Source organism: Choloepus didactylus, chromosome 5 (genome assembly GCF_015220235.1).
Source record: "Choloepus didactylus isolate mChoDid1 chromosome 5, mChoDid1.pri, whole genome shotgun sequence".
Classification (NCBI taxonomy): domain Eukaryota; kingdom Metazoa; phylum Chordata; class Mammalia; order Pilosa; family Megalonychidae; genus Choloepus; species Choloepus didactylus.
In genome coordinates this window covers 166,962,772-166,986,806 of record NC_051311.1, presented here as the reverse complement: position 1 = coordinate 166,986,806, position 24,035 = coordinate 166,962,772, and the positions used below count along the sequence as shown (strand labels likewise).

General features: G+C 37.9%; 1 protein-coding gene across 3 annotated transcripts in view; it reads left to right on the top strand.

Moving 5' to 3' along the window:
• LOC119534681 (zinc finger protein 596-like) overlaps window positions 1-15,211 on the top strand; it is a 137,881-nt gene extending 122,670 nt beyond the window's left edge. For all 3 annotated transcript variants that reach the window (XM_037837305.1, XM_037837304.1, XM_037837306.1), the window contains 5 exons: window positions 8,782-8,867; window positions 10,517-10,643; window positions 11,432-11,527; window positions 12,051-12,133; window positions 12,586-15,211. In XM_037837305.1, the coding sequence (XP_037693233.1) occupies window positions 8,856-8,867; window positions 10,517-10,643; window positions 11,432-11,527; window positions 12,051-12,133; window positions 12,586-13,875 (1,608 nt within the window). In that variant the 5' untranslated portion in view covers window positions 8,782-8,855 and the 3' untranslated portion in view covers window positions 13,876-15,211. The remainder of the gene's footprint in view (window positions 1-8,781; window positions 8,868-10,516; window positions 10,644-11,431; window positions 11,528-12,050; window positions 12,134-12,585) is intronic.
• Window positions 15,212-24,035: the final 8,824 nt, after the last annotated feature.

The window sequence follows — 24,035 nt, the reverse complement described above, 5'->3', positions numbered from 1 at the left end:
TCAACTGTTTTGATAAGGCCCCCAAATCCACTGAACTTGGACAGAACAATCTCTTCAACAAATGGGGCTAGGAGAACTAGGTACCCATATCCAAAGAATGAAAGAGAACTCCTGTCTCACACCCTATACAAAATTAACTCAAAGTGAATCAAAGACCTCAATATAAGAGACAGTATCATAAAACTCCTAGAAGTTAATGTAAGGAAACATCTTCAAGAATTAGTAATAGGAGGTAACTTCTTAGACCTTACACCCAAAGCACAAGCAATGAAAGAAAAAGTATATAAATGGAGACTCATCAATATCAAAAGCTTCTGTACCTCAAAGGACTTTGTTAAAAAGGTGAAGAGGCAGCAAACAATGGGAGAAAATATTTGGAAACCATATATCTGATAAGACTGATATCCAGCCTATGTAATGCAATCCTACAAGTCAATGCTAATAGTACAAACAGTCCAATTATATAATGGGCAAAAGATATGAAAAGATTTTTTCCAAAGAGAAAATACAAATGGTTAAAAAAAAACACATGAAAAAAAATATTCATCTTCACTAGCTATTAGGGAAATGCAAATCAAATCTCAATGAGATAACTCAAGCCAATAAGAATGGCCAGCATTAAACAAACAGGAAACTACAAATGCTGGAGAGGATGTGGAGAAATTGGAACTCTTATTAATTGCTGATGGGAATGTATAATGGTACAGCAGCTGTGGAAGACAGTATGGCTGTTCCTCAGAAAACTAAATAATGAGATGCCCTATGACCCCACAATTCCACTACTCGGAATTTCTCCAGAAGATCTGAAAACAGCGACAGACATTTGCACACTGGTGTTCATAGCGGCATTGTTCACAATTGCCGAAAGATGGAAAGAAGCCAATTGGCCTTCAACAGACAGGTAGAAAAGCAAAATGTGATATGTACATATGATGGAATGCTATTGAACAGTAAAAGGTAATGAGGTCATGAAACATGTGACATCATGGATGAACCTTGAAGACATGAGTCAAATATGTCTGATACAAAAGGAGAGATATTGTATGTTATCAGTAATATGTTCTCCCTGAAAATGTAAAATTGGTGCCTTACAATGTAGAATATACAGGACCTAGTGATAGAAGCTAGAGAAGGGGTGTGCCAGCTTGGATGTATTATGTCCCCCAAAATGCCATTATCTTTAATGCAGTCTTACGGGGCCAGATGTATTAGTGTTGATTAGGTTGGAATCTTTGGATTAGGTTGTTTCCGTGAAGATGTGACCCACCCAACTGTGGGTAATAATACTTTAATTAGTTTACCGGAGCCTTATAAGAGCTCAGGCAGAAAGAGCTCAGTGCAGCTGCTTAGAGAGACATTTTGGAGACAGCCTTTAAAAGCAGACTTTTGTTCATGTTTTGGAGATAATAGCTCAGAGTTTTCCCTGGAGAAGCTAAGGCAAGACCCGCAGATGCTTAGAAATGCTGTGCCAGTTTGGATATATTATGTCCCCCAGGAAAAGCCATGTTCTGTAATGCAGTCTTGTAGGGACAGATGTATTAGTTGGATTGAGTGTTTCCATGAAGATGTGACTCAATCAACTGTGGGCAAGACTGTGGACAATTTCCATGGAGGTGTTACCCCACCCATTCAGGGTGTGTCTTAATTAGTTCACTGGAGTCCTATAAAAGGAACTCGCAGAGGGTCATCAGAGCAACTGAGAGTGACATTTTGAAGAGGAACTGCAGCTAAGAGAGGACAAAATGCCCCAAGAGCAACATTTTGGAGAATGCCATTTTGAAATGCAACTTGGGAACAAGTGGACACCAGCCATGTGCCTTACAAGCTAACAGAGGTTTTCCAGATATCAATGGCCATCCTTCAGTGAAAGTACCCTATTGTAGATGCCTTACCTTGGACACTTTATGGCCTTCAGACTGTAACTTTGTAAACAAATAAACCCCCTTTATAAAGGCCATTACTTTTCTGGTGTTTTGCTTAGCAGCAGCATTAGTAAACTGAACAAACACCCTGCTAGAAAGAAGCAAGTAGATCCAGCCTCATGCCTTCCCAGCTAACAGAGGTTTTCCGAGATGCCGTCAGTATTCTTCAGTGAAGTCACCCTATTGCTGATGCCTCAGCTTGGACACTTATGGCCTGAAGACTGTGTCTTCGTATCCAAATAAAACCCCTTTTTAAAAGCCGATCCATTTCTGGTATTTTGCATAATGGCAGCATTAGCAAACCGGAATATGGGGTAATGATTATCTAATATGTACAATAGACCTGTTAATGAGGTTGAACTTAAAGTTATGGGAATGAACAGGGGTGTTGATGTTTTGTTAATGGGACTGTAAGTATCAGTGCCACACTGAAGACATACATGATTGAAAGGGGTTTGTAAAAGGCATGCATCTCATAGATTAGCACCACAAATACAAAGAAGTGCTTACATGATCAACTTCTGAGGTATCACACTGTACAAAGAGTTAACAACAGAGTGGTAAATGGAAAAAACTACCTATTGCATACTATGGACTATATTTAATAGGAATACTTTACTAGTACCACACTAATACTTGGGATAAATAATTAGGGCCTGATAGGACCTTTGGGGTGTTTGGGGTTATGGTGATTGTTTAAAATTAAGAGATGATTGTACAATTAAGTGAAGATAATATGAGACATTGTTTATCTTGGTCAGAATATATGCTGTGTGCACATATGCTGTGTCTTCATACTTGAGGCTTACTCTTGTGAAACTTATGGCTGTAACAGAGAGGCTAAGCCTGCCTATAATTATGCCTGAGTCACCTCCAGAGAACCTCTTTTGTTATTCAAATGTGGCCTTTGTCTTTAAGCCCAACTCTGCAAATAAATTCATTAACCTCCCTCCTACATCAGACATTACTCCCAGGGGAATAAGTCTCTTTGGTGATGTGAGACGCAACTCCCAGGAATGAGCCTGGCCCTGGCATCAAGTTATTGAGAGTGCCTTGACCAAAGTGGGGAAAGAAAGGCAATAAAATAAGATTTCAGTGGCTAAGAGGTTTCAAATAGATTTGAGAGGCTATCTTGGGGGTTACTCTTATGCAAGCTTCAACTAGATATTCCAAATGACTATAGTGTGCCAAGTCCAAATCAACAGTAGTCCTGAAAATCTTAAAGAATATCCAGTTTCCTTTCTGAAACTCTATTTAAAAGTTTTACTTAGGAAGCTAAGTAGAGAGTTGCCTTACCACCTGACCATCTCACTACTTGGGATATACCCAGAAGATCTGAAAGCAGGGATGGGAACAGACATTTGCACACCAATGTTAATAGTGGCATTATTCACAGTTGCCAAAATATGGAAGCCATCCATGTGTCCATCAAAACAAGAATGGATAAACAAAATGTGGTATATACCTAGATAGAATATTATTCAGCAGTAAAAAAGAATGAAGTCCTGAACCACTCAACAACATGGATGAACCTTGAGGACATTATCCTGAGTGAAATATGTGAGCTACAAAAGGACAAATATTGTATGATCTTACTGATGTGTGCTAATCATATGTAAACTCATAGACATAAAGTATAGAATACAGGTTAACAGGGTGAAGAATGAACATGATTTTGTGTCGTTATTGGCAATCTATACATCCTCCTTGTATAAATGTGCATTCAAATCCTTTCCCCATTCATATAGTGAACATTTTAGAAACCCTTCTCATTTCTTTCTGTGCATATTTTTCCACTATTTTCTTTATAGTTAGCATGGGACTTAACTTTAACACCCTATATCTATGAAAATCTCATTTATTTTTATATCAACTTAGCTTCAATATCATAGACATACTATATTCTTACATTCCTCCATCCTCCCACCATTATGAAGTTATTGTCACAATTTACCTATATACATAATTCCAAAACCATTGATTAATCATTAGTTTTCATGCATTTTTATTTTAGATCCTGTAATATGTAAAAAGTGGGATTGTTAACCCCTAAAAAACAATAGTAATGGCATTTTATCTCCCATGATATTTCCTTTACTGGAGATCTTTATTTCTTCATGGAACTTCAATCTTTTGTCTACAGTCCATACTTTTCAACCTTAAGAACTTCCTTTGGCATTTTTGTAGGGCTGATATGCTGGTGACAAACACACTGAGGTTTTATTTATATGGGAATGTCTTAATTACCCTTCATTTTTTTGGTCCACATTAAAATTTTTTAAAATTTATTTATTTTCTAATGTGAGTTTAGAGAATAATCATACATAAAATACAGGATTGTCATACACCTCTGGGACAGGAATGAATTGTGAACCAATGGTGGCCATTCTTCAATGTATTTATGAGTCTCCTGGAATCTTGTAAAAATGCTATTCCTAGTTCCTTGGGTCTGGGTTGGGGCCTTTGATTCTGCTTTTCAACCAAGCCCCCAGAGATGATAATGCTGTTGATCCACTTATTGTACACTGAGTTCCAAGGCCCTGTTTGAAGTCTCAGATTGTTTAGAGTAGTTCTCAAATTCTAATGCCTGTTCGAAAAACACCTGGACTTTTCAAACTCTAGACATGTAGACCACAAACTGGAATAATTAAATCAGAATCTCTGATTATAGGGCCCAGGCATTAAAATTTCTTAAAGGTCACAGGAGATTTCAGTGTGCAGGTGGCATTTGAGGTCCATTTCCTTAGAATATGCAATATAGTATGTGAACTTCTGCATTAAATATGCAAATAGTCATAAGAAAACAATTGCCTATTTTGATAAAAGAAAAATTATATTTATATATACATCAGCATATGCTTATATATCTCAATGTTTTTCTAGTGATATTTGCAGCCATATTCAGATATAAAAATCTAAAATTAGGGAATTAAAATGAATCCTTTGAATTCCACTCAAATATAAATTCAAATTCTTAGTAAGAAAACAAAGTATGTAGTACATTGTGGTAAGTACTTAAATTTTAATTTTTACCTCTGCCAAAAAAAAAAAGATGTATGAAATAGACTTCCCACTTTATCTTGGGAGAGTTAGTAAATCTCTTTAACAAGTCCTAGGGAGTACCATATGGCCTCTGTCCCACCACTTCCCTACCCCATCTTCCATTTCAGGAACATGTTTCATTTTTGTCATGTTTATGCCTATCACAAGTTTTTATATTTCTTCATCTCCCCTTTATTTTTAATCCTAGCCTTCTTTCAGAGAATTCCAGCTTTGTCCATATAGACCCAGCATATCTAGTTCCCTGTTGTATCTCCAGAACTTGAATATTTCTAGTTATAAAGAATGAGCTACAACATAATTAATTAGCTTTTAAAATCATCCTTTGTTTTCCAACATGGTATGAGAATTTAGTTTTTATTAATCGTGTAAGTTCAATTATGGTGAAGAGGATTTGCCCCATGGAATGAAACCCTGATTTCATTAGGTTTAGTATATGTGCTATCAAGGTTTTTCCTTGAAATGTATTACTCACATTTATTAAGTGTTTTTCCCTATACAAAGAGAATAAAAATAGAGGTTGAATTCTCCCATAGAAAAAGATGCTGAATAGTTCAGAACTTTGGAAGGAGAGCAAATTCGTACTATTCTGTGGAACTTCTATCACAATTGGGTTGAACTCAATGTCCCCTCTTCATTCTGGATTCTGGGAAGTTTTCCAAACAATGAATTGTGAGCTGGCCTTACCCATTTCCATTTTATAAATTGTTAATTTCCCTATGTTGTGTTAAAATATTTAAATTTTATTGGTATGTGATTTTTTTACTTCCCAAGATAATTCAACTTCAGAGATGGGAGAGAAGAGAAAACAGCATTGAATCTTGAGATGTTTTAATATTGTTTGAGGAGTACCATGCAGAACACAAGAGGAAGGGGTGACTAGAATAGCTTCAATACACTCGGGACTGAGATGTCAGAGAAGTGTAGAAAAAAGAATGTTACCCAAAGCTGGTCATATTGCAATTGTTCTTTGGTTCCAAAAATTATATACTGAGAAGTACAAACTGGATTTATTTATGGGGAGCTTGTTGGAGATGGTAACATGACTTAAGAGGAGTCTTTAGTGATGCTAGTACATCATTTGATGCAGTGTGAGGAAAGGGTAAAAGTGCTCATGCAGTTTTGTTGTGAAAGGAGAACTATTATTAACTATGTGATGGTTAGGTTCATGTGTCAACTTGACCAGGTGATGATGCCCAGTTGTCTGGTCAAACAAGCACTAGCTTCTCTGTTGCTTTGAGGACAATTCATGGACTTAAATCATAAGTACTTTGATTGCATCTATGACTGATTACATCTACAGTTGGCTAAGGGAAGTGTTTTCTGCAGAGAGATGTTTAATCACTTGAAGACTTTTAAGGGGGAGGTGATAGCTTCAGCAGGCAGAAGAATTTTCATCTCTACTTCTGTCAGCAGGCTCTCCTGGGGAATTCATTGAAAATCTTTATTGTAGTGCCAGCTTGCAGCCATTCCTATGGAATTTGGACTCATGCATCCCCACAATTCTCTGAGGCACTTTTATAAAATCTAATATTTACAGATATTTTCTGTTCATTCTGTTTCCCTAGAGAATCCTAATACAAGGCATAAAGGAGGAAATTGGTACAGGGACATTTTGTTTCAACCTAGAAAAGGAGTTTACATGATAAGGTGATTGTGATAAGAGGAGAGCTTGCTGGTAACAATTTCAATTTTAATAACTAATACAGTTTCAGAGGAAATAGGAAAGACAGGAATTCAATTGGAGACAGTCAACTTAATCAGGGGTAACTTGCCTTTTCAATGAGAAAAAGAAAGAATAATGGATATGAATGCAGGAATGATTGTAGAGCTTTCAGTCCTAAATTGAGGTAATTTGTCAAAACACATCATTCATCTGATTATTATGAGCTTAGTCCTATCTGCTGAAAGAAATTAGTAATGTGAGTGAGATTCAAAAACTATGGGACTCGACCTAAAGCAATAGCATAGTAATGTTCTGTGTCAAGTGCAGTAACAGAGAATACAGGTAGTTAGTGACACCTCCCATGAGGGCAGATATGGTAAATGGTCAGATGTTTATTGACTGATGGGGTAAATACAGAGACATCAGAAATATTGTACTTGAGAAGTATATGGGGTAAATTAAACTTTATCATCAGGGTTGGTATGAGGATTAAACTTTTAAAAAGTACGTAATTCTCTAAGTATATGTAATGCAACCATTTTTCTCTGAAGTTCAGGTACAAATGGATAAGTTAATCCTACCTCTACTTACAACACATCATTTGTCCGTGAAGTCCGTGTAATTATTTATGTTGTTTTAGAGGTGAATGTACATTATACATATCTGTTTGCATATATAAATAATGAAATGTGAAATGCTTCAATTGGTGATTAATATAGGAAAAGATTTCAGCTACCGCATCACAAGAATATCAGGGAGTGTTCTGGTTTGCTAATGCTGCCATTATGCAAAGTACCAGAAACGGATTGACTTTTGTAAAGGGGGTTTATTTGGTTACAAAGTTGCCATCTTAAGTCCATAAAAAGTGCCCAGGGTAAGGCATCAACAGTAAATTACCTTCATTGGAGAAAGGCCATTGGCATCCAGAAAACCTCTGTTAGCTGGGAAGGCACATGGCTGGCATCTGCTTGCTCCCAGGTTGGGTTTCAAAATAGCATTCTCCAAAATGTCAGTGTCAGCTTTCAACAGCCATCTTCAGAATGTCTAAGCTGCAGCTCCAAGCATGTCTAAGCATCAGCGTCAGCCAGCAAATGCCTGGACCTGTGTGGCTGTTTTTAAAGTACTCCAGTAAAACTATTCAAGACCCATGCTGAAAGGGTGGGGCCACATCTCCATGAAAATCACAGTTGGGTGGGTCACATTCCTATGGAAACAACCTAATCCAAAGATTCCAACCTAATCAACACTAATACATCTGCCCCTACAAGACTGCATTAAAGAATATGGCTTTTTCTGGGGGACACAATATATACAAACCAGCACAGGGAGCAAATAGATTTTCTCCCAAATCCCTTCATTTTATATCTTCTCACCTCCTAAGAGGATTTTGAGACATGACAATGACATTATATGCTTCTGCTATTTTCTGATGCAGAGGATTTTAATGATTAGATTTGCAAGGTGGAAGCCATTAATCCCTCCAAATCAGACAAGGCTTTGAATAGTTCAACACCATATTGAAATATGTAGTGTCTTGGTTGATATCCAAATCCATTGGGGTAAAAATCTAGAACTCAAATGTAGTGGAAGTTATGTTGTTAAACATCACATGTGAAAGAAACACGATGATTTCGGACAAGTGTACCCAGAAGGGAAGGTGCAGATTAGAGCAAGGAGGAAGTTGAGAGTCTAGGGGAAAAGGATTCATTTTGGAGAACAATGGTAGTGCATCAACCAAGCATAGTTATATGTGAAAAATTCCAGACTGCTTTCTCTAATGGTTGAGACCTAATTCCAGATGAGAAATGGCTTAGTAATTCCTATGTTTTGGAATCAATGAGGGAATTAAAAGTCTCTGAACACTGTGGGATAATTAATAGATGCAGTTCAATGATTTTCATTGTTCTTATCTGTAAAATGAAGGTATTCATATCTTCATTATTTGCTAGAGAAGCCAGGACAAGCTATGTCTTGACTCTGGGAGTCACCTCCTCCTGTTTGTCTTGGAGCCACTTCATGTTCCTGTTGCTTGAACTGCATTTTCCTCCTAGGTGAGGGGTTTGGGTTTCATGACAAGTGAGTCTGCAAATTGTGGTCAAGAGTTTAGTCTGAAGTCTTTTTCTTGTTTTTCAGGTTTGCTCACCTACTGCATGTCTGATTGTGAGTGAAAATCCAGAGGAAGACGTTTGCCAGCTGAGCTATTGACAATGCAACCATGGGTGAGTAGGGAGTTCTTTAACTGAAATTACACCACTTTTGCCAGCAGATGGTAGGCTTGCACATTTTGAAATTCTCAAAAAAAGAAAAGTGAAATTTTCCTTACAAGTGTTCCCAATTTCCCATTTAAATTTTTGTAAATCAGGTTTTTCAAATTTAATAATTGGATGCAATGTATAGGAAGTAATGCTTCCTTAGGTAGAATGAAATTTATGGCACTATGAAAATTTTTGAAGAATTGAAGAATCCACAAGCAATGAAGGGGCTTCTTTTACTCTTGAACAGACAGATGAGGTGAAAATATAAGAGGGACAATGAAAACTGGTATTGTTGACCCCAGAAAACATTCAGAGCAGGTCTCCTAACACAGGAATGGTCAGACTAGGGCCATCTTTCAGTACAGCCACCTGAAGGGTCCCTGACTTGTGATCCTGAACCAGCTGGACTGAACATTATAATGAACAACTGAATTATTTAGAATTGAGGGGGACAGCACTTAGTGATTCAGAGTTCTGTATGAAACCTGTTTTGTTCTCCAGAATTCTACATATTGCTTCAAAGTTCGCTGCCATTTTAATGAATAATAGACCACTGAATTGAATTTAGATAGAAAGTGCTTAACTCAGCATATTGGATCTGTTCAAATGCATAACAATGTTAAACAATTTTTGAAATGAGAGGAAAGTGAGGTCTTCCCTATAAGGGAATAATCTAACTTTGGTCATTTTTTGAAAAATATGTCATGGAAATTTCTTGCCTTATAAGTATGCAGCTTTTTTCTTTTGGTGAAAAAGAGTATTTTAGTTATGGATGCTCTAGACAAAGTATCATAATCGCCATCGGGAAGTCATAATTAAAATCTCTTGGGAAATTTCCAGGTATGTATCATACCACATGCCATGTGGTATTCCTTTACAATGGAGTTGTATGTATTCAGAATGTCTATGTGTGAATATATTTGAAAAGCAGATTGCAGTTCAGTTTTGAGAGTGATCTTACTTGAACTGCAAACAGATTTGCAGCTTTATAAACATAGTCTCTGCTTCGTTAGTGCTGTCATTTTGAGCATCAGGACTTAGGTAAGTGTTCCAGTTTGCTATTGCTGCCATTATGCAAAATACCAGAAATGGATTGGCTTTTATAAAGGGAGTTAATTTGGTTACAAAGTTACAGTCTTGAGGCCATAAAAGTGTCCAAGCTATGGCATCAATAAGTGTACCTTCACAGAAGGAAGGCCAGTGGCATCCGGAAAATATCTTTTAACTGGGAAGGCACATGGCTGTCATCTGCTGATCCCAGGTTTTGTTCCAGCTCCTCTGTGAGCCCCTGTGCATTCTTCAAAATGTCCCTCTTAGCTGTAGTACCTCCTTCTGTCTGTGAACACTTTTATAGGACTCCAGTGATTCAATTGAGACCCACCCTAAATGGGTGGGGTAACACCTCCATGGACATTATCCAATCAAAGGTCTCACCCCCAGTTGATTGAGTCAAATCTCCATGGAAACACTCAAAGGTTTCCAACCTAATGAACACTAATACATCTGCCCCACAAGATTGCATCAAAGAACATGGTGTTTTGGGGGACATAATACATTCAAACCGGCACAGTAAGGATGGACTTGTGTGAACCTAAATTTCCATGATATTTTAGGAGTTAATGACCTTAAAAGATGTAGCTGTAGACTTCACCCAGGAAGAGTGGGCATTGCTAAACACACCCCAGAGAAAGCTATTCAGAGAAGTGATGCTGGAGAATATCAGTCATCTGGTCTCAGTGGGTGAGTCTCTGAAAATATATCTATCAATATGTATCAATCATCTAATCTATCTTCCATCTACCTATGTATCTATCATATTTATCATATTATCTTCTATTTATTTCAAGTATGTAGGTCTGTTTCTCAATATTTTATTACCTTTTTAATGTTCTTTATATTATATTTTAATATTTTATTTCATGTATACATTTAAATCATTTTATAACACATTCAACCCTCAAATGAAATACGCTTTCTAATATTTTGCTTACAGCTACTTCACTCCAATAGAACTTAATCTACTTGACCACAACTTAATGTTTTTCTTGAAACGCAGTATCCAACACTCAGAGCAGTGCTGGGAAGTCACTGAATAATTTTTGAATGGATAATTAAGTGACTAAACATTCTGAAATAATTATTCTGCTTTAAGGGCTATCCTAAGGCTTCAGTACACAATAGTAAAAATACCACATATATCATTTTCCACATAGAATGTAATGTTTTTTCTTATTGGATTATGTTTGAAAAAAATAAGTGTGAAAACAGAAGTTTCCCTCATTTAGAATATGGAGGATTCTGTGGTCTCTCTTTGAACTTGTGCATGGGGAGTCACGACCATAGGTCCCCACTGTAATGGGAACATGGTCAAGAGTTACCCTTTTGTTGGAGAAATAGTCATTGTTCTGTGTTCAGAGTACTTTTGCCTTGCTGATGTTCAGTGCTTGTGTTTTGCTTTTGTAGCCTGACATGGACATGATAACTTAACACTTAACTCAAGTTCCAGATATCTTTTTTCCTACAAATAGGATGTCAGGTCTACAAATCAGATGTGCTTTCCCAGTTGGTACAAGGAGAAGAAGTGTGGAGAGAAGAAATAGGATTTTTCCAAAACCCGAGTCCAGGTGAGTTCTAGGAACATGTGCATCAGTTGTTCAGGGGCCTTGTCAGTTAGTGAGTAGGTCCTTGGAAATGCCAACTTCAGGTTTCCTTAAGTGAGTTTTGATTTCTCAAATGTTTGCAAGGATATTGGGGAGACTTTCTTCATATGTGGTTATTATTCTGTGTTCTTGAAATGCTCTATTTAAGTGTCTGACTTTGGGAAAGGGATATTCATGTACTATTGGAATTTAACTTTCACATAATGAGCCTTTTCTTGGTATTATTCCTGGAGGATTTTCCCTCTTTTTACCTCCCTGACATCCCAACATCTTTATTTTTCTCATATATCAGTCATGAAAACCTTTCAGGTTGTTAATGTCCTATAATGCTTTCTTCTGCCAGACTATTCCTTAATTTGTTATACTTTCTCAACCAAGTGTCTGTCTTTGAAACATACTGAGAGAGGGGTATTTGTGACTTTCCAACATTTTCATTTTCATAAAGCTACTCTAACAATTTATTGTGTTTTTTTACTCAATATTATAGGCAGGAGAAGTGGCTGTAAAAAGCAAGAAATAATATTCATGCAACTTACCTGCAGGAAGGACAATTCTAACATCATGTCATTGGTAAGCTTCTTTGATGTAAATTCTAGTTTTCCAAATAAATACCTGGAGATTGACTAAATTAGGAATTCGATACAATCACCTAGCTGTAGTCAATGTTAGAGTTAAATGCTTATCCATCCAAAATCTCTGATAGTTTGAATTTAGGGTAAAATTAGACTGAACGTAGAACTCCAAGCTAAGTGTCTATAAAAACATGTTTGCATAAATATGATTCACATACAAATATTTTGAATATCATGAAGTTCAAATTAATTGGATACCTCTGCAATTAGGATGGTATAGTAGAGAAAATCTCCATGCATGAAGGTGCATAATGTGTATATGAAACTAACATGGAGAATATCTTAACTGGAGACTGTCACTGCATGATTAGTCAAAAATTCATATGGCAGGAAATGAAGAATTATATGTATATGGACAAACGTTTTATAGTTTCATCCTTCTCTCTGCAGCAGATATCTCACCCTCAAAAGAATTTCCTTCAATGTAATTATTTGCAAGAACATTCCACTCTCAGCTGCATGGCAACTCAACATGCATTAATTTCCATGAGAAAGAAACTGTATTTAAGCAAACCACTTGGAAAACTCCTCAGTGACCAGTCATCTTTTAATCAACATAGGCAAATTCACACTAGAAATAAATCAGATGAATGCCATCAAAGTTCTAAAACCTGTACTAAAAGCTCTGGTCACAGACAATGCAATGGAACTCAAACTGGAGAAAAACCCTATGAATGCCACCTATGTGGGAAAGACTTTAGTCAATATTCTTATCTTAGGAAACATGAGAGAACACACACTGGAGATAAATCATATGAATGCCATAACTGTGGGAAAGCCTTCATTGATCATTTTCACCTCAGACGCCATGAGAAAACTCACACTGGAGAGAAACCCTATGAATGCCATACATGTGGAAAAGCCTTCAGCCAGTATCCTTATCTTAGACTGCATGAGAGAAAACACAGTGGAGAGAAACCCTATGAATGCCAAACATGTGGGAAAGCCTTCTTTGATTGTTCTGGCCTCAGAAAACATGAAAAAACTCACACTGGAGAGAAACCCTATGAATGCAGTCTATGTGGGAAAACCTTTAGTGGGTGTTCTGGTCTCAGACAACATAAGAGAATTCATACTGGAGAGAAACCTCATGAATGCCATCTATGTGGGAAAGCCTTCAGTCAATATTTTGATCTTAGGAAACATGAGAGAACACACACTGGAGAGAAACCCTATGAATGCCCTACTTGTGGGAAAGCCTTCAGTCAATGCTCTATTCTCAAACAACATAAGAGAACTCATACTGGAGAGAAACCCCATGAATGCCATCTATGTGGGAAAGCCTTCAGTCAATATTCTCATCTTAAAAAACATGAAAGAACACATACTGGAGAGAAACCCTATGAATGCCATACATGTGGGAAAGCCTTCAGTGAATATTCTTATTTTAGAGTACATGAGCGAAATCACAGTGGAGAGAAACCATATGAGTGCCATACCTGTGGGAAAGCCTTCAGTGAACGCTCTTATTTCAGAAAACATGAGAGAATGCATACTGGAGAGAAACCCTATGAATGCCATACCTGTGGGAAAGCCTTCATTCAATGCTCTGCTCTCAGACAACATGAGCGAACTCACACTGGAGAGAAACCCTATGAATGTCATCTATGTGGAAAAGCTTTCACTCAGAGTTCTTCCCTCAGGAAACATGAGAGACTGCATAGTGGGCAAAAGCTATGAGTCTCATCTATATTTAAAATCTTAATTTTTCTGTTCTTAGACAACATGAAATTATTCATATAGACTGAAAGCATTCAGTCAATATTCTGACCTTAGATGAAATGAGAGAACTCACACTACACACATTTTAAAAATGGAAGGGCTTCAGCCATAGCTTTAAACACACCAGAGAACACACATACTGAAGAAACACTGTTTACAGTCAATATGGTAGGTCCTTTAGCTATGTGTACTATTTTAGTTAATATAAAGAAATTCATACATGAGAGAATTTGCATGAATATCATCTGTGTAGCAAAACCCTTAGTAGATGGCCTGATGATACATCATATGAAAGCTCACAATATAATGTAATGGAAATGGAGTGTCCACATCTACCACTCTAAGTCATAAGCAAGCCAGGGAAATTAACACATGAGTAATTCTATGTTCTCAATGTAGGAGTGCCTTAATTTGTAATTTATACATTAAATAAAATGAATGGACTTCATAGGAATGAAACACTAAGTCTGTAATTATTCTGCACTATCATTCAGTGAAACAAGCCTTGGCGTTCTAAAAAATAATATAACCATGAAGACATGAAATAAAAAGGAACAGTCATGAAAACATAAAATAAGAGAGAAACGTCTTTATTAGAAGTATAAAACCCCTTGGTAGAGAGGCAGATATTTCATGATGCTGAATGCATCCCATGTAAAATTAAGGGAAATAATTTATCTATCAATTGGGGAGGTTGTGGGCATGAGTTACTGTGTCTGAGGGATTTTGTTTTAGGGGATTGGACAAAGTATTGGGTATTTTATGGCTGAGTCATGGAGACCAGTGGTTGAAACGGTATAGAAAAATGTGATTTGGGGTAAGTGAACATGCTTCTGTTGCTTCTAATGGGTCAGTGATTGACATTTTTGGGTCAAATATCTGCACTGTAAGAACAGACTAGTTTGCATTGTTTTTTACCTTAGAAGGAACTATACTTCATCTTGGTAACTACAATATTTATCAGAGGATGAAAGGGTCCCACACACAGCTAAGTCAAGCTGAGGTCCAGATAATTCCCTAGGATATTCCTGGGACACTACTCCCAGGAATGGGCCTGGCCTGGGCTTCAAAGGATTGAGAACACCTTCTTGACCAAAATGGGGGAAATCAAAGGTAAGAAAATAAGTTTCTGTGGCTGAGAGATTTCAAATAGATTTGAGAGTCTCTCCTGAAAGTTACTCTTAAACAAGCCTCAGCTAGATTTTCCAAGAAGCCACAGTATGCCAAACCCAAATCAACTGTAGTCCTGAAAATCGTAAAGAATACCCAGGTCCCTGTCTGATACTCTATAAAAATTTCACTCAAGTTTATTTTTCAGAAACTTAAACCCTCCAGTTTTCCTATGCCAGATAAGTCCCAATACCCAGAGGCAACAGATTCTTTAAGAACATCAACCAGTTACATCCTCCTTCCCCATAATGTCTACACCCCTTTTCAATATGAACAAGTTAGGGCAGTCACTTCACAAATATTCCTGAAGATTGAGATAGTGATCAAATCAGAGGGAGGATTAGCAACAGACAAGATAGGATCTAACAAAGGATTATGAACACAATCTTTATATAAGTATAATCTTTTAGTTCCTGGGGTATTAGAATAACTAGAAGGAAATAACTGCAATGGTGGAACTGTAACCCATAACATTCTTTGAAATTTATAAGTACTTGTTAAATCATACTTTGAAAGTTATCACTTTTCTATGTATATATTTCCCCCCAAAAAAAGTTTTAAAAAAAGATAAAGATAATTCTAAATTTAAAAAAAAACAAAAATTTGTTGAACCCTTTATTTCTTGTTTTGGTTTGCTAAAGCTTCCAGAATGCAATATACCCTATGAAGGTTGGCTTTTTCAATGGGGATTTATTAGGTTACAAGTTTACAGTTCTAAGGCCATGAAAATGTCCAAATTAAAACATCAAGAGCAAGATACCTTCTCTGAGTAACGGCTGCTGACATTTGGGGTTCCTCTGTCACATGGGAAGGCACATGGCGATGTCTGCTCTTCCTTCTCTCCTGGGTTCTGGTTACAATGTCTCTCTCTCCAGATGGCTCTGGTCGTTTCTCTCTTAAACGACTTCATTAAAGGATTAAGACCCACCTTGAATGGCCTGGGTCACATATCAGTTGAAATAATTAATCAAATGTCCCATCTACAATAGGTCTGCACCCACAGGGATAGATTAAAAGAACATGGCTTTTCTGGGGTAAATAACATCTCCAAAACACCACATTTCTCTTTTCAATTCAGTTAGGTTTTTCTTCATGATTTAGGGGCTCTGTAGTTAGGTACTTACATTTATAATTATGTCTTCCTGATGAATTGCCCATTTTATCATTATGAAGTTCCCTCTTTGTCTCTAGTAATATGTCTTGCATTAAAGTAAACTGTGATATTGATTACAATTACCCCAGCTTGCATGGCGTATCTTTTTCTATCCTTTTGCTTTCAACTTATTTATTTTATTGAATCTAAGGTGTCTCTTGTATACAACATATAGTTAAAGCATACTGATTTGTTCACTCAGACAATATCTGCCTTTTGATTGGAGTGCTAGTACTTTCATATTAAATGTAACTATGATAAATGGGTACAGTTATGGTTTCCATTTGTTGTTTTTTACCCTCTGTGTCATGGTTTCATGTTTGTGGGTATGGATGTGTTTTTTCCTCTGTTCCTCCTTTCTGCCTTCTTTTGTGTTAAATATTTTGTTTTGGACAACCATTTTAATTCCTCTGTTGATTTTCTGGCAACATAATTTTTAGTTTCTTTATGGCTGCTCTGGGTTTACAAGATTGGTTTTAATTTACCATTCTACTTCAGGCCAATCCTGAACTCCTGTGTCTTTTAAAGAAATTAAGAGGAAAAAGCAAAACAAAATTTGTCATCTTTCATAATTACCCACATAGTTACTATTTTTTATTGCTCTTCATTTATTCTTGTGGATTTAAGTTACTGTTTGGTATCATTTCCTTTCAAGTTGAAGGATTTCCTTTAGTAATTCTTGTAAAGCAAGTCTGCTAGCAATGGATTCTCTCAGCCTTTGTTTCTCAGCTTATTAGTCTCAGATAGGAATACCTTTATAGCAAACCTTGAGATGTTACTTCAATATTTCTATGCAGTGAAAGATTTTATTCTGTGATCAGTGACTATCTAAATATTCTCTAAGAAATATGAAATGTGTTCATGCCTATTGAGCAATTATTGCTATACGGATAACACAAAATCCAAATGTTCCTGTGTGTTTGTGAAACTTTTACATTAGGTTGAACATGTGACTTATTTATTACCTGCCTGTTTGCTTTGTATTACTGGCCGTATAATTTAATCAGGCCATCTCTCACAGCATTCCTTCTTTCCCATAAGTAACCCAGTATTTGATTGATTCATATAATCAGGATGAGGTTTGGGATGTTTCGTTCATGCCAATAAATCCCAAACTGAAAATAAAACAAAGGATGATGTACATGATTGCTTACTTAGGATGTAAACCTAATGCAGAAAGTGACTCAAAACACCAATTTAAATATCTCAAAGTCTGAAATGCTTTCACTCCATTACATGGGGTTGGTTTAGGTATTCCTCAAATTTTGATTGCTGAAATACCAAAATAATATATTATTTGCTCCAAACAAGTGGCAAAATTTAGGAAAGCACCCAGAGGTTTGAATTGTTTTGAGATATATCTATTTAAAATGAAAATATTGGGAGTTAATTTTGATAACAGGCTTAATTAAAGAGTGGAGAGACTGGAAGCTGATCTGCATTTTGTTTACAGTTAGGGCAGTCATATAATTTAAAATTCTTCTTGATAATTTCAATACCTGTGTTACCTGAGTGTTGTCATCTATTGATTGTCTTCTCTCCTTCATGTTGAAATTTTGTGAGTTCTTGATATAACAAGTAATTTTTCATTGTACCATGGACACTGTATGTTATCTTGCGTGACTGTAGATTTTATCGATACTTCTGTTTGCAGTCACCCTGTTGAAGTGTAGTATATCAGTCCACCACCACATTTTTTTCTGTTCAGCTCCCTCCTGGGATTACCGGACACCACCCCAGCAGAAAGAGCCCTGGTTGGTCCCACTTACCTCACCTTGCCCCACCCCCATCTGGTACCTGACAGGTAGGATAGAATGTCCAGCTCCCTGCTTGGTCTTGCTGATACCAGGGAGGGCGCAAATGGAGGGGGTGCAAAGGGCTGATAAGCACTGCTTTACCTGGAGTCATTCTACCTCACTGTTGCTGTGTGAGGGTGGAAGTTGAGCTCCCCAGTGGGCCCTGTTGACATAACCCCTACAAAAGCAGAGCACTAACTCCTGCTGCATCACTCTAGCTTCTTCCTGACAGCTGAGGTGGATATTTAGCTCCCTATTCAGCCCTGCTGACAACTTGGGCAGCTTTTCCTTTATTGTTTGGGCGTGTCAGTATTATGAAAAACGTTTTTTGTTGTGCCTTTCCTTGGTCATTTGGTGAGAGGGGCAGGCATCTTCGCACCTGTTGGTTCTGGGTTGTGGGCTTTTCTAGCACCCTGCTTGGCATATGTGGGAGACACCACCACATTTTCCCTCAAGTCCTGAAATCCTTAGTCTGCTCAACTTTTTCTTTCCATGATTCAGAGCCTTTTCTATATTGTATTATGCCTGAGATTTTTTCTGTAAGAGAGAGGACTAGTGAGGAATGATGCAGTTCCATCTTGACTGGAGCCAGAAGTCTGATAGTTGGATTTATCAAACAAATGGTCCCTTTTCAGAGTAAAAGACTGTGATGTCTGGATGTCTGAGCAGCAGGTGCAAAACAGAACATATGGTCACATCTGTAGTCCTTGTTCTTGGCTTATCTGAAACAGGAATCACTTTGTTCTCAGGCTCCACCCATCTTTTCAAGTGCCCGACACTACCAGATGGTATTGAGGGTCTTGCTTTATTCTCTTGAGCACTGAACTATGGGATGTCCATTCAGCACTTGTCCTTCTCTCTGTTTAAAGCACCCAAGAAGGGCCAGGGTTTAGAACACCAGCCTAAGCCGTTTCCATCACTGACAGGAATTTGTGCATCAGGGTCTCCAAGATTCTCTGCCCTTGATGCTCACTTTTTGAGGCCAGGTATGGCTTCTGCCACAGATATCTTGACTTCCTGGGCTCAGAAATTTCTGTTAATTTTTTTTTGTAAGCCTTACTTCCAAATTTCCTATCCCCACTCTGCTCCCTGTTAATTTATATTCTAATTTATATTCTTGTTTCTTATTTTGTGTCTGGCTTATTTCACTCAACATGGTGTCTTCAAGGTTCGTCCATGTTGTCACAATTATCAGAAAGTCATTCCTTTTTATAGCTGCATAATTTCAGTTGGGTGTATATGCCACATTTTTAATAAATTGAGGTTTAGTTTACATACAGTAAAACTCATCCTTTTTTGATGGATGATCTGAGTTTAACAAATGCCAACAGTCATGAAACCACCACTACAATCAAGATACTAAAAATTTCATCAGCTCCATAATTTCTCTTGTTCCTCAATATCATTGCCTGGTTTTGATTATTAGAATTAGGCTGGCTCAAAAACATTAGTTCTGACATATTCCCTCTGCTTTTATTTCTCTGAAATGATTTGGGAAGATTATTTTTTCCCTTAAATGTTTCATAGTTTTCAGCACAGAAATCATTTGCCTGTTGTTTTTCATATGAAAATTTTTAATTACAAATTTAATTTCTTTGTAGGACAATTCAGATTATTTGTTTCCTCTGTTTTGGCAATTTGTGTATTTTAAGGAAATTTTCCATTTTGTCTAAATGGTTTAATTTAGTTGCATGGAATTGTTCATAATATTCCTTTCTTTTCTTTTTAATGACTTCAGGTCTTGTTATGTTCCCGTTTCATTGTCAATACTCTTATTGTGTTTCCTATGTTCATAATTTGTCTAACTAGAGTTTATTAATTTAATTCGTTTTTTCAAATAACCCAGTTTTTATTTTTTCTACTTTATTTCAACAATTTCTGTAGTTATCTGTATTATCTCCTTGCTTTAATTTACTTAGATCAAATTTGCTTTTTATTTTTTTAGCTTCCTAATGGAAACCTAGAGCATACCCACCTTCCGCACCCAACCTCTTGGTGCCTCTGGCATGAGGTTTTTGGCCCAGCTGGTGGCTACCACAAGGGAGTAAGGCCCCCAAGGATGTCAGGAGGTGGTGGCCTGCCCAGACTCCATGTCAGGCTTGTAGAGCCTCTGCCTGGGTGTCCTGGGTGCCCCACCAGTGCCTGGTACTGATGCAGGGGCTGTGCTACCCAGCTGCCTCTGATAAGTCCAGTGCCCTCCCGGGTGGTCACCACACACAACTCCTGCCTACTCAGCTTACAACTCCCACCAGCTCTTGCCCTATGGAAGGGTTGAGGTGGGTCCTGCCACTGGCATCTGCATGACAAGGTATCTTTCAGCCATACTCAAAATCATCTTTGTTCAGTGTACTTACAATATTGTGCTGTCCATTTCTGGATCTATACAATCAATCCTGTTGAACACTGTAAATTCCAGCATCAAATGACTGATCTCTACACTCTTCTGCTAAGCTGTGTTCTCAGTTTTAACTCTCAAAGTTTCCTCATTAATATTAGTTCATATTAGTGAGACCATACAGTATTTCTCCTTTTGTTTCTGGCTAATTTTGCTTAACATAATGTCCAGGACCAGATGGCTTCTCATGTAAATTCTACCAAGCATTCAAGAAAGAATTAGAACCAATCCTGCTCAAACTCTTTAAAAAAAACTGAAGGGAGGGAAAGCTACCTAACTCATTCTATGAAGCCAACATCACCCTAATACAAAAGCCAGACAAAGATACTACAAGAAAAGAAAATTACAGACTCATCTCTTAAATAAATATAGATGCAAAAACCCTCAACAGAATATTCAAAAATCAAATCCAACAGCACATTAAAAGAATTATACATCATGACAAAGTGGGTTTTTTTCCAGGTATGCAAGGCTGGCTGAATACAAGAAAATCAGTTAATGTATACACCACACCAATGAATCAAAGTGGAAAAACCACATGATCATCTCAATTGATGCAGAAAAGACGTTTGACAAAATTCAACATCCTTTCCTGATGAAAACACTCAAAAATGTTGGAATAGAAGGGACCTTCCTCAATACCATAAAGACAATCTATGATAACACCCACAGCTAACATCATACTCAATGGGGAAAGAGTGAAAGCTTTCACTCTAAGATATAAACAAGACAGGATGCCCACTATCACCTTTTATATTCAACATTTACTGGAAGTTCTAGCTAGAGTAATTAGGCAAGAAAAAAGAAGAGACATCCAAATTGGAGAGGAAAAAGTAAAACTTTCACCGTTTGCAGATGACATGATCCTATGTGTAGAAAGTCCTGAAAAATCTATAGCAAAGATACTAGAGTTAATAAATGAATGCAGCAAACTGGCAGGGTACAAGATCAACATGCAAAAATCAGTAGTGTTCCTATACACTATTAATGAGCAACATGAAGAGGAAATCAAGAAAAAAATTCCATTTACAGTAGCAACCAAAAAAAAAAAAAAATCAAACATTTAGGAATAAACTTAACCAAGGATACAAAAGGTCTATGCACAGAAAACTACAAGAAATTGCTAAAAGAAATCACAGAGGACCTAAATAAATGGAAGGAGATAACACGTTCATGGATTGGAAGGCTAAATATAGTTAAGATATCAATTCTACCTAACCTGATTAATAGATTCCAGGCAATTCTAGTGCAGAGATTTATCATGTATACAAGTTCCAGTTTCCTGTCTTATCATTCTATATCAGCATGGTATATTTGTTACAATTAATAAGCCAATATACATACACTGTTAACTATAGTCTATTCTTTCTCTAGAATTCCTTAGTTTTATCTTTCTCTATTCCACATTCCATTCCAGGATACCACATCGCATTTAGTCCCCATGTCTGCTTATGCTCACCTTGGCTTTGAGATTTTCTCATTCTTTGTTTATAATATTCAGAAGTACTTGTCAGCAATTTTGTGGAATGTCCTCCAATTGAGATTTACCTGTTGTTTTTCTCATGATTAAGCTGTGATGTTTTTGGGGGAAGGAAGAGAACAGTGGTAAAGTGTCTTCCTAATCACTCCATATCAAGAGTATATACTGTTGAAGGATAATATCTCTACTGAGGAATCTAATAATGAGAATGTTGACTCCCTATCTCTATGCTGCTCTCATATCCTGCCTGATGTTTCTGTTCTAATAGTGAAAAAAAGTTACTCCTTCTGATATAAAAGCATATTTAACAGAACTTTTACCTAAAAATTCTCAAGTATGATTTCCAAATGATAAAAAGAGGAAAGGGAGAGGCAGGGCAAGATGGCAGACTGGTGAGCTGTATGTTTTAGTTACTCCTCCAGGAAAGTAGGTAGAAAGCCAGGAACTGCGTGGACTGGATACCACAGAGCAATCTGACTTTGGGCATACTTCATACAACACTCATGAAAACGTGGAACTGCTGAGATCAGCGAAATCTGTAAGTTTTTGCGGCCAGGGGACCCGCGCCCCTCCCTGCCAGGCTCAGTCCCGGGGGAGGAGGGGCTGTCAGCTCCGGGAAGGAGAAGGGAGAACTGCAGTGGCAGCCCTTATCGGAAACTCATTCTACTGATTCAAACTCCAATGATAGATAGACTGAGACCAGACACCAGAGAATCTGAGAGCAGCCAGCCCAGCAGAGAGGAGACAGGCATAGAAAAAAAAACAACACGAAAAACTCCAAAATAAAAGCTGAGGATTTTTGGAGTTCTGGTGAACATAGAAAGGGGAAGGGCCCTGAGGCGCATATGCAAATCCCGAAGAAAAGCTGATCTCTCTGCCCTGTGGACCTTTCCTTAATGACCCTGGTTGCTTTGTCTCTTAGCATTTCAATAACCCATTAGATCTCTGAGGAGGGCCCGTTTTTTTTTTGTTTGTTTTGTTTTGTTTTTTAATCCTTTTTTTCTTTTTCTAAAACAATTACTCTAAGAAGCCCAATACAGAAAGCTTCAAAGACTTGCTATTTGGGCAGGTCAAGTCAAGAGCAGAACTAGGAGAGCTCTGAGACAAAACGCAATAATCCAGTGGCTGAGAAAATTCACTAAACACCACAACTTCCCAAGAAAAGGGGGGTGTCCGCTCACAGCCATCATCCTGGTGGACAGGAAACACTCCTGCCCATCGCCAGCCCCATAGCCCAGAACTGCCCCAGACAACCCAGTGTGACGGAAGTGCTTCAAATAACAGGCACACACCACAAAACTGGGCGTGGACATTAGCCTTCCCTGCAACCTCAGCTGATTGTCCCAGAGTTGGGAAGGTAGAGCAGTGTGAATTAACAAAGCCCCATTCAGCCATCATTTCAGCAGACTGGGAGCCTCCCTACACAGCCCAGCAGCCCAGAACTGCCCTGGGGGGACGGCACTCACCTGTGACATAGCGCAGTCATCCCTCAACAGAGGACCCGGGGTGCACGGCCTGGAAGAGGGGCCCACTTGCAAGTCTCAGGAGCCATACGCCAATACCAAGGACTTGTGGGTCAGTGGCAGAGACAAACTGTGGCAGGACTGAACTGAAGGATTAGACTATTGCAGCAGCTTTAAAACTCTAGGATCACCAGGGAGATTTGATTGTTAGAGCCACCCCCCCCCTCCCTGACTGCCCAGAAACACGCCCCATATACAGGGCAGGCAACACCAACTACACACGCAAGCTTGGTACACCAATTGGACCCCACAAGACTCACTCCCCCACTCACCAAAAAGGCTAAGCAGGGGAGAACTGGCTTGTGGAGAACAGGTGGCTCGTGGACGCCACCTGCTGGTAAGTTAGAGAAAGTGTACTCCACGAAGCTGTAGATCTGATAAATTAGAGATAAGGACTTCAATTGGTCTACAAATCCTAAAAGAACCCTATCAAGTTCAGCAAATGCCACGAGGCCAAAAACAACAGAAAATTATAAAGCATATGAAAAAACCAGACGATATGGATAACCCAAGCCCAAACACCCAAATCAAAATACCAGAAGAGACACAGCACCTAGAGCAGCTACTCAAAGAACTAAAGATGAACAATGAGACCATAGTA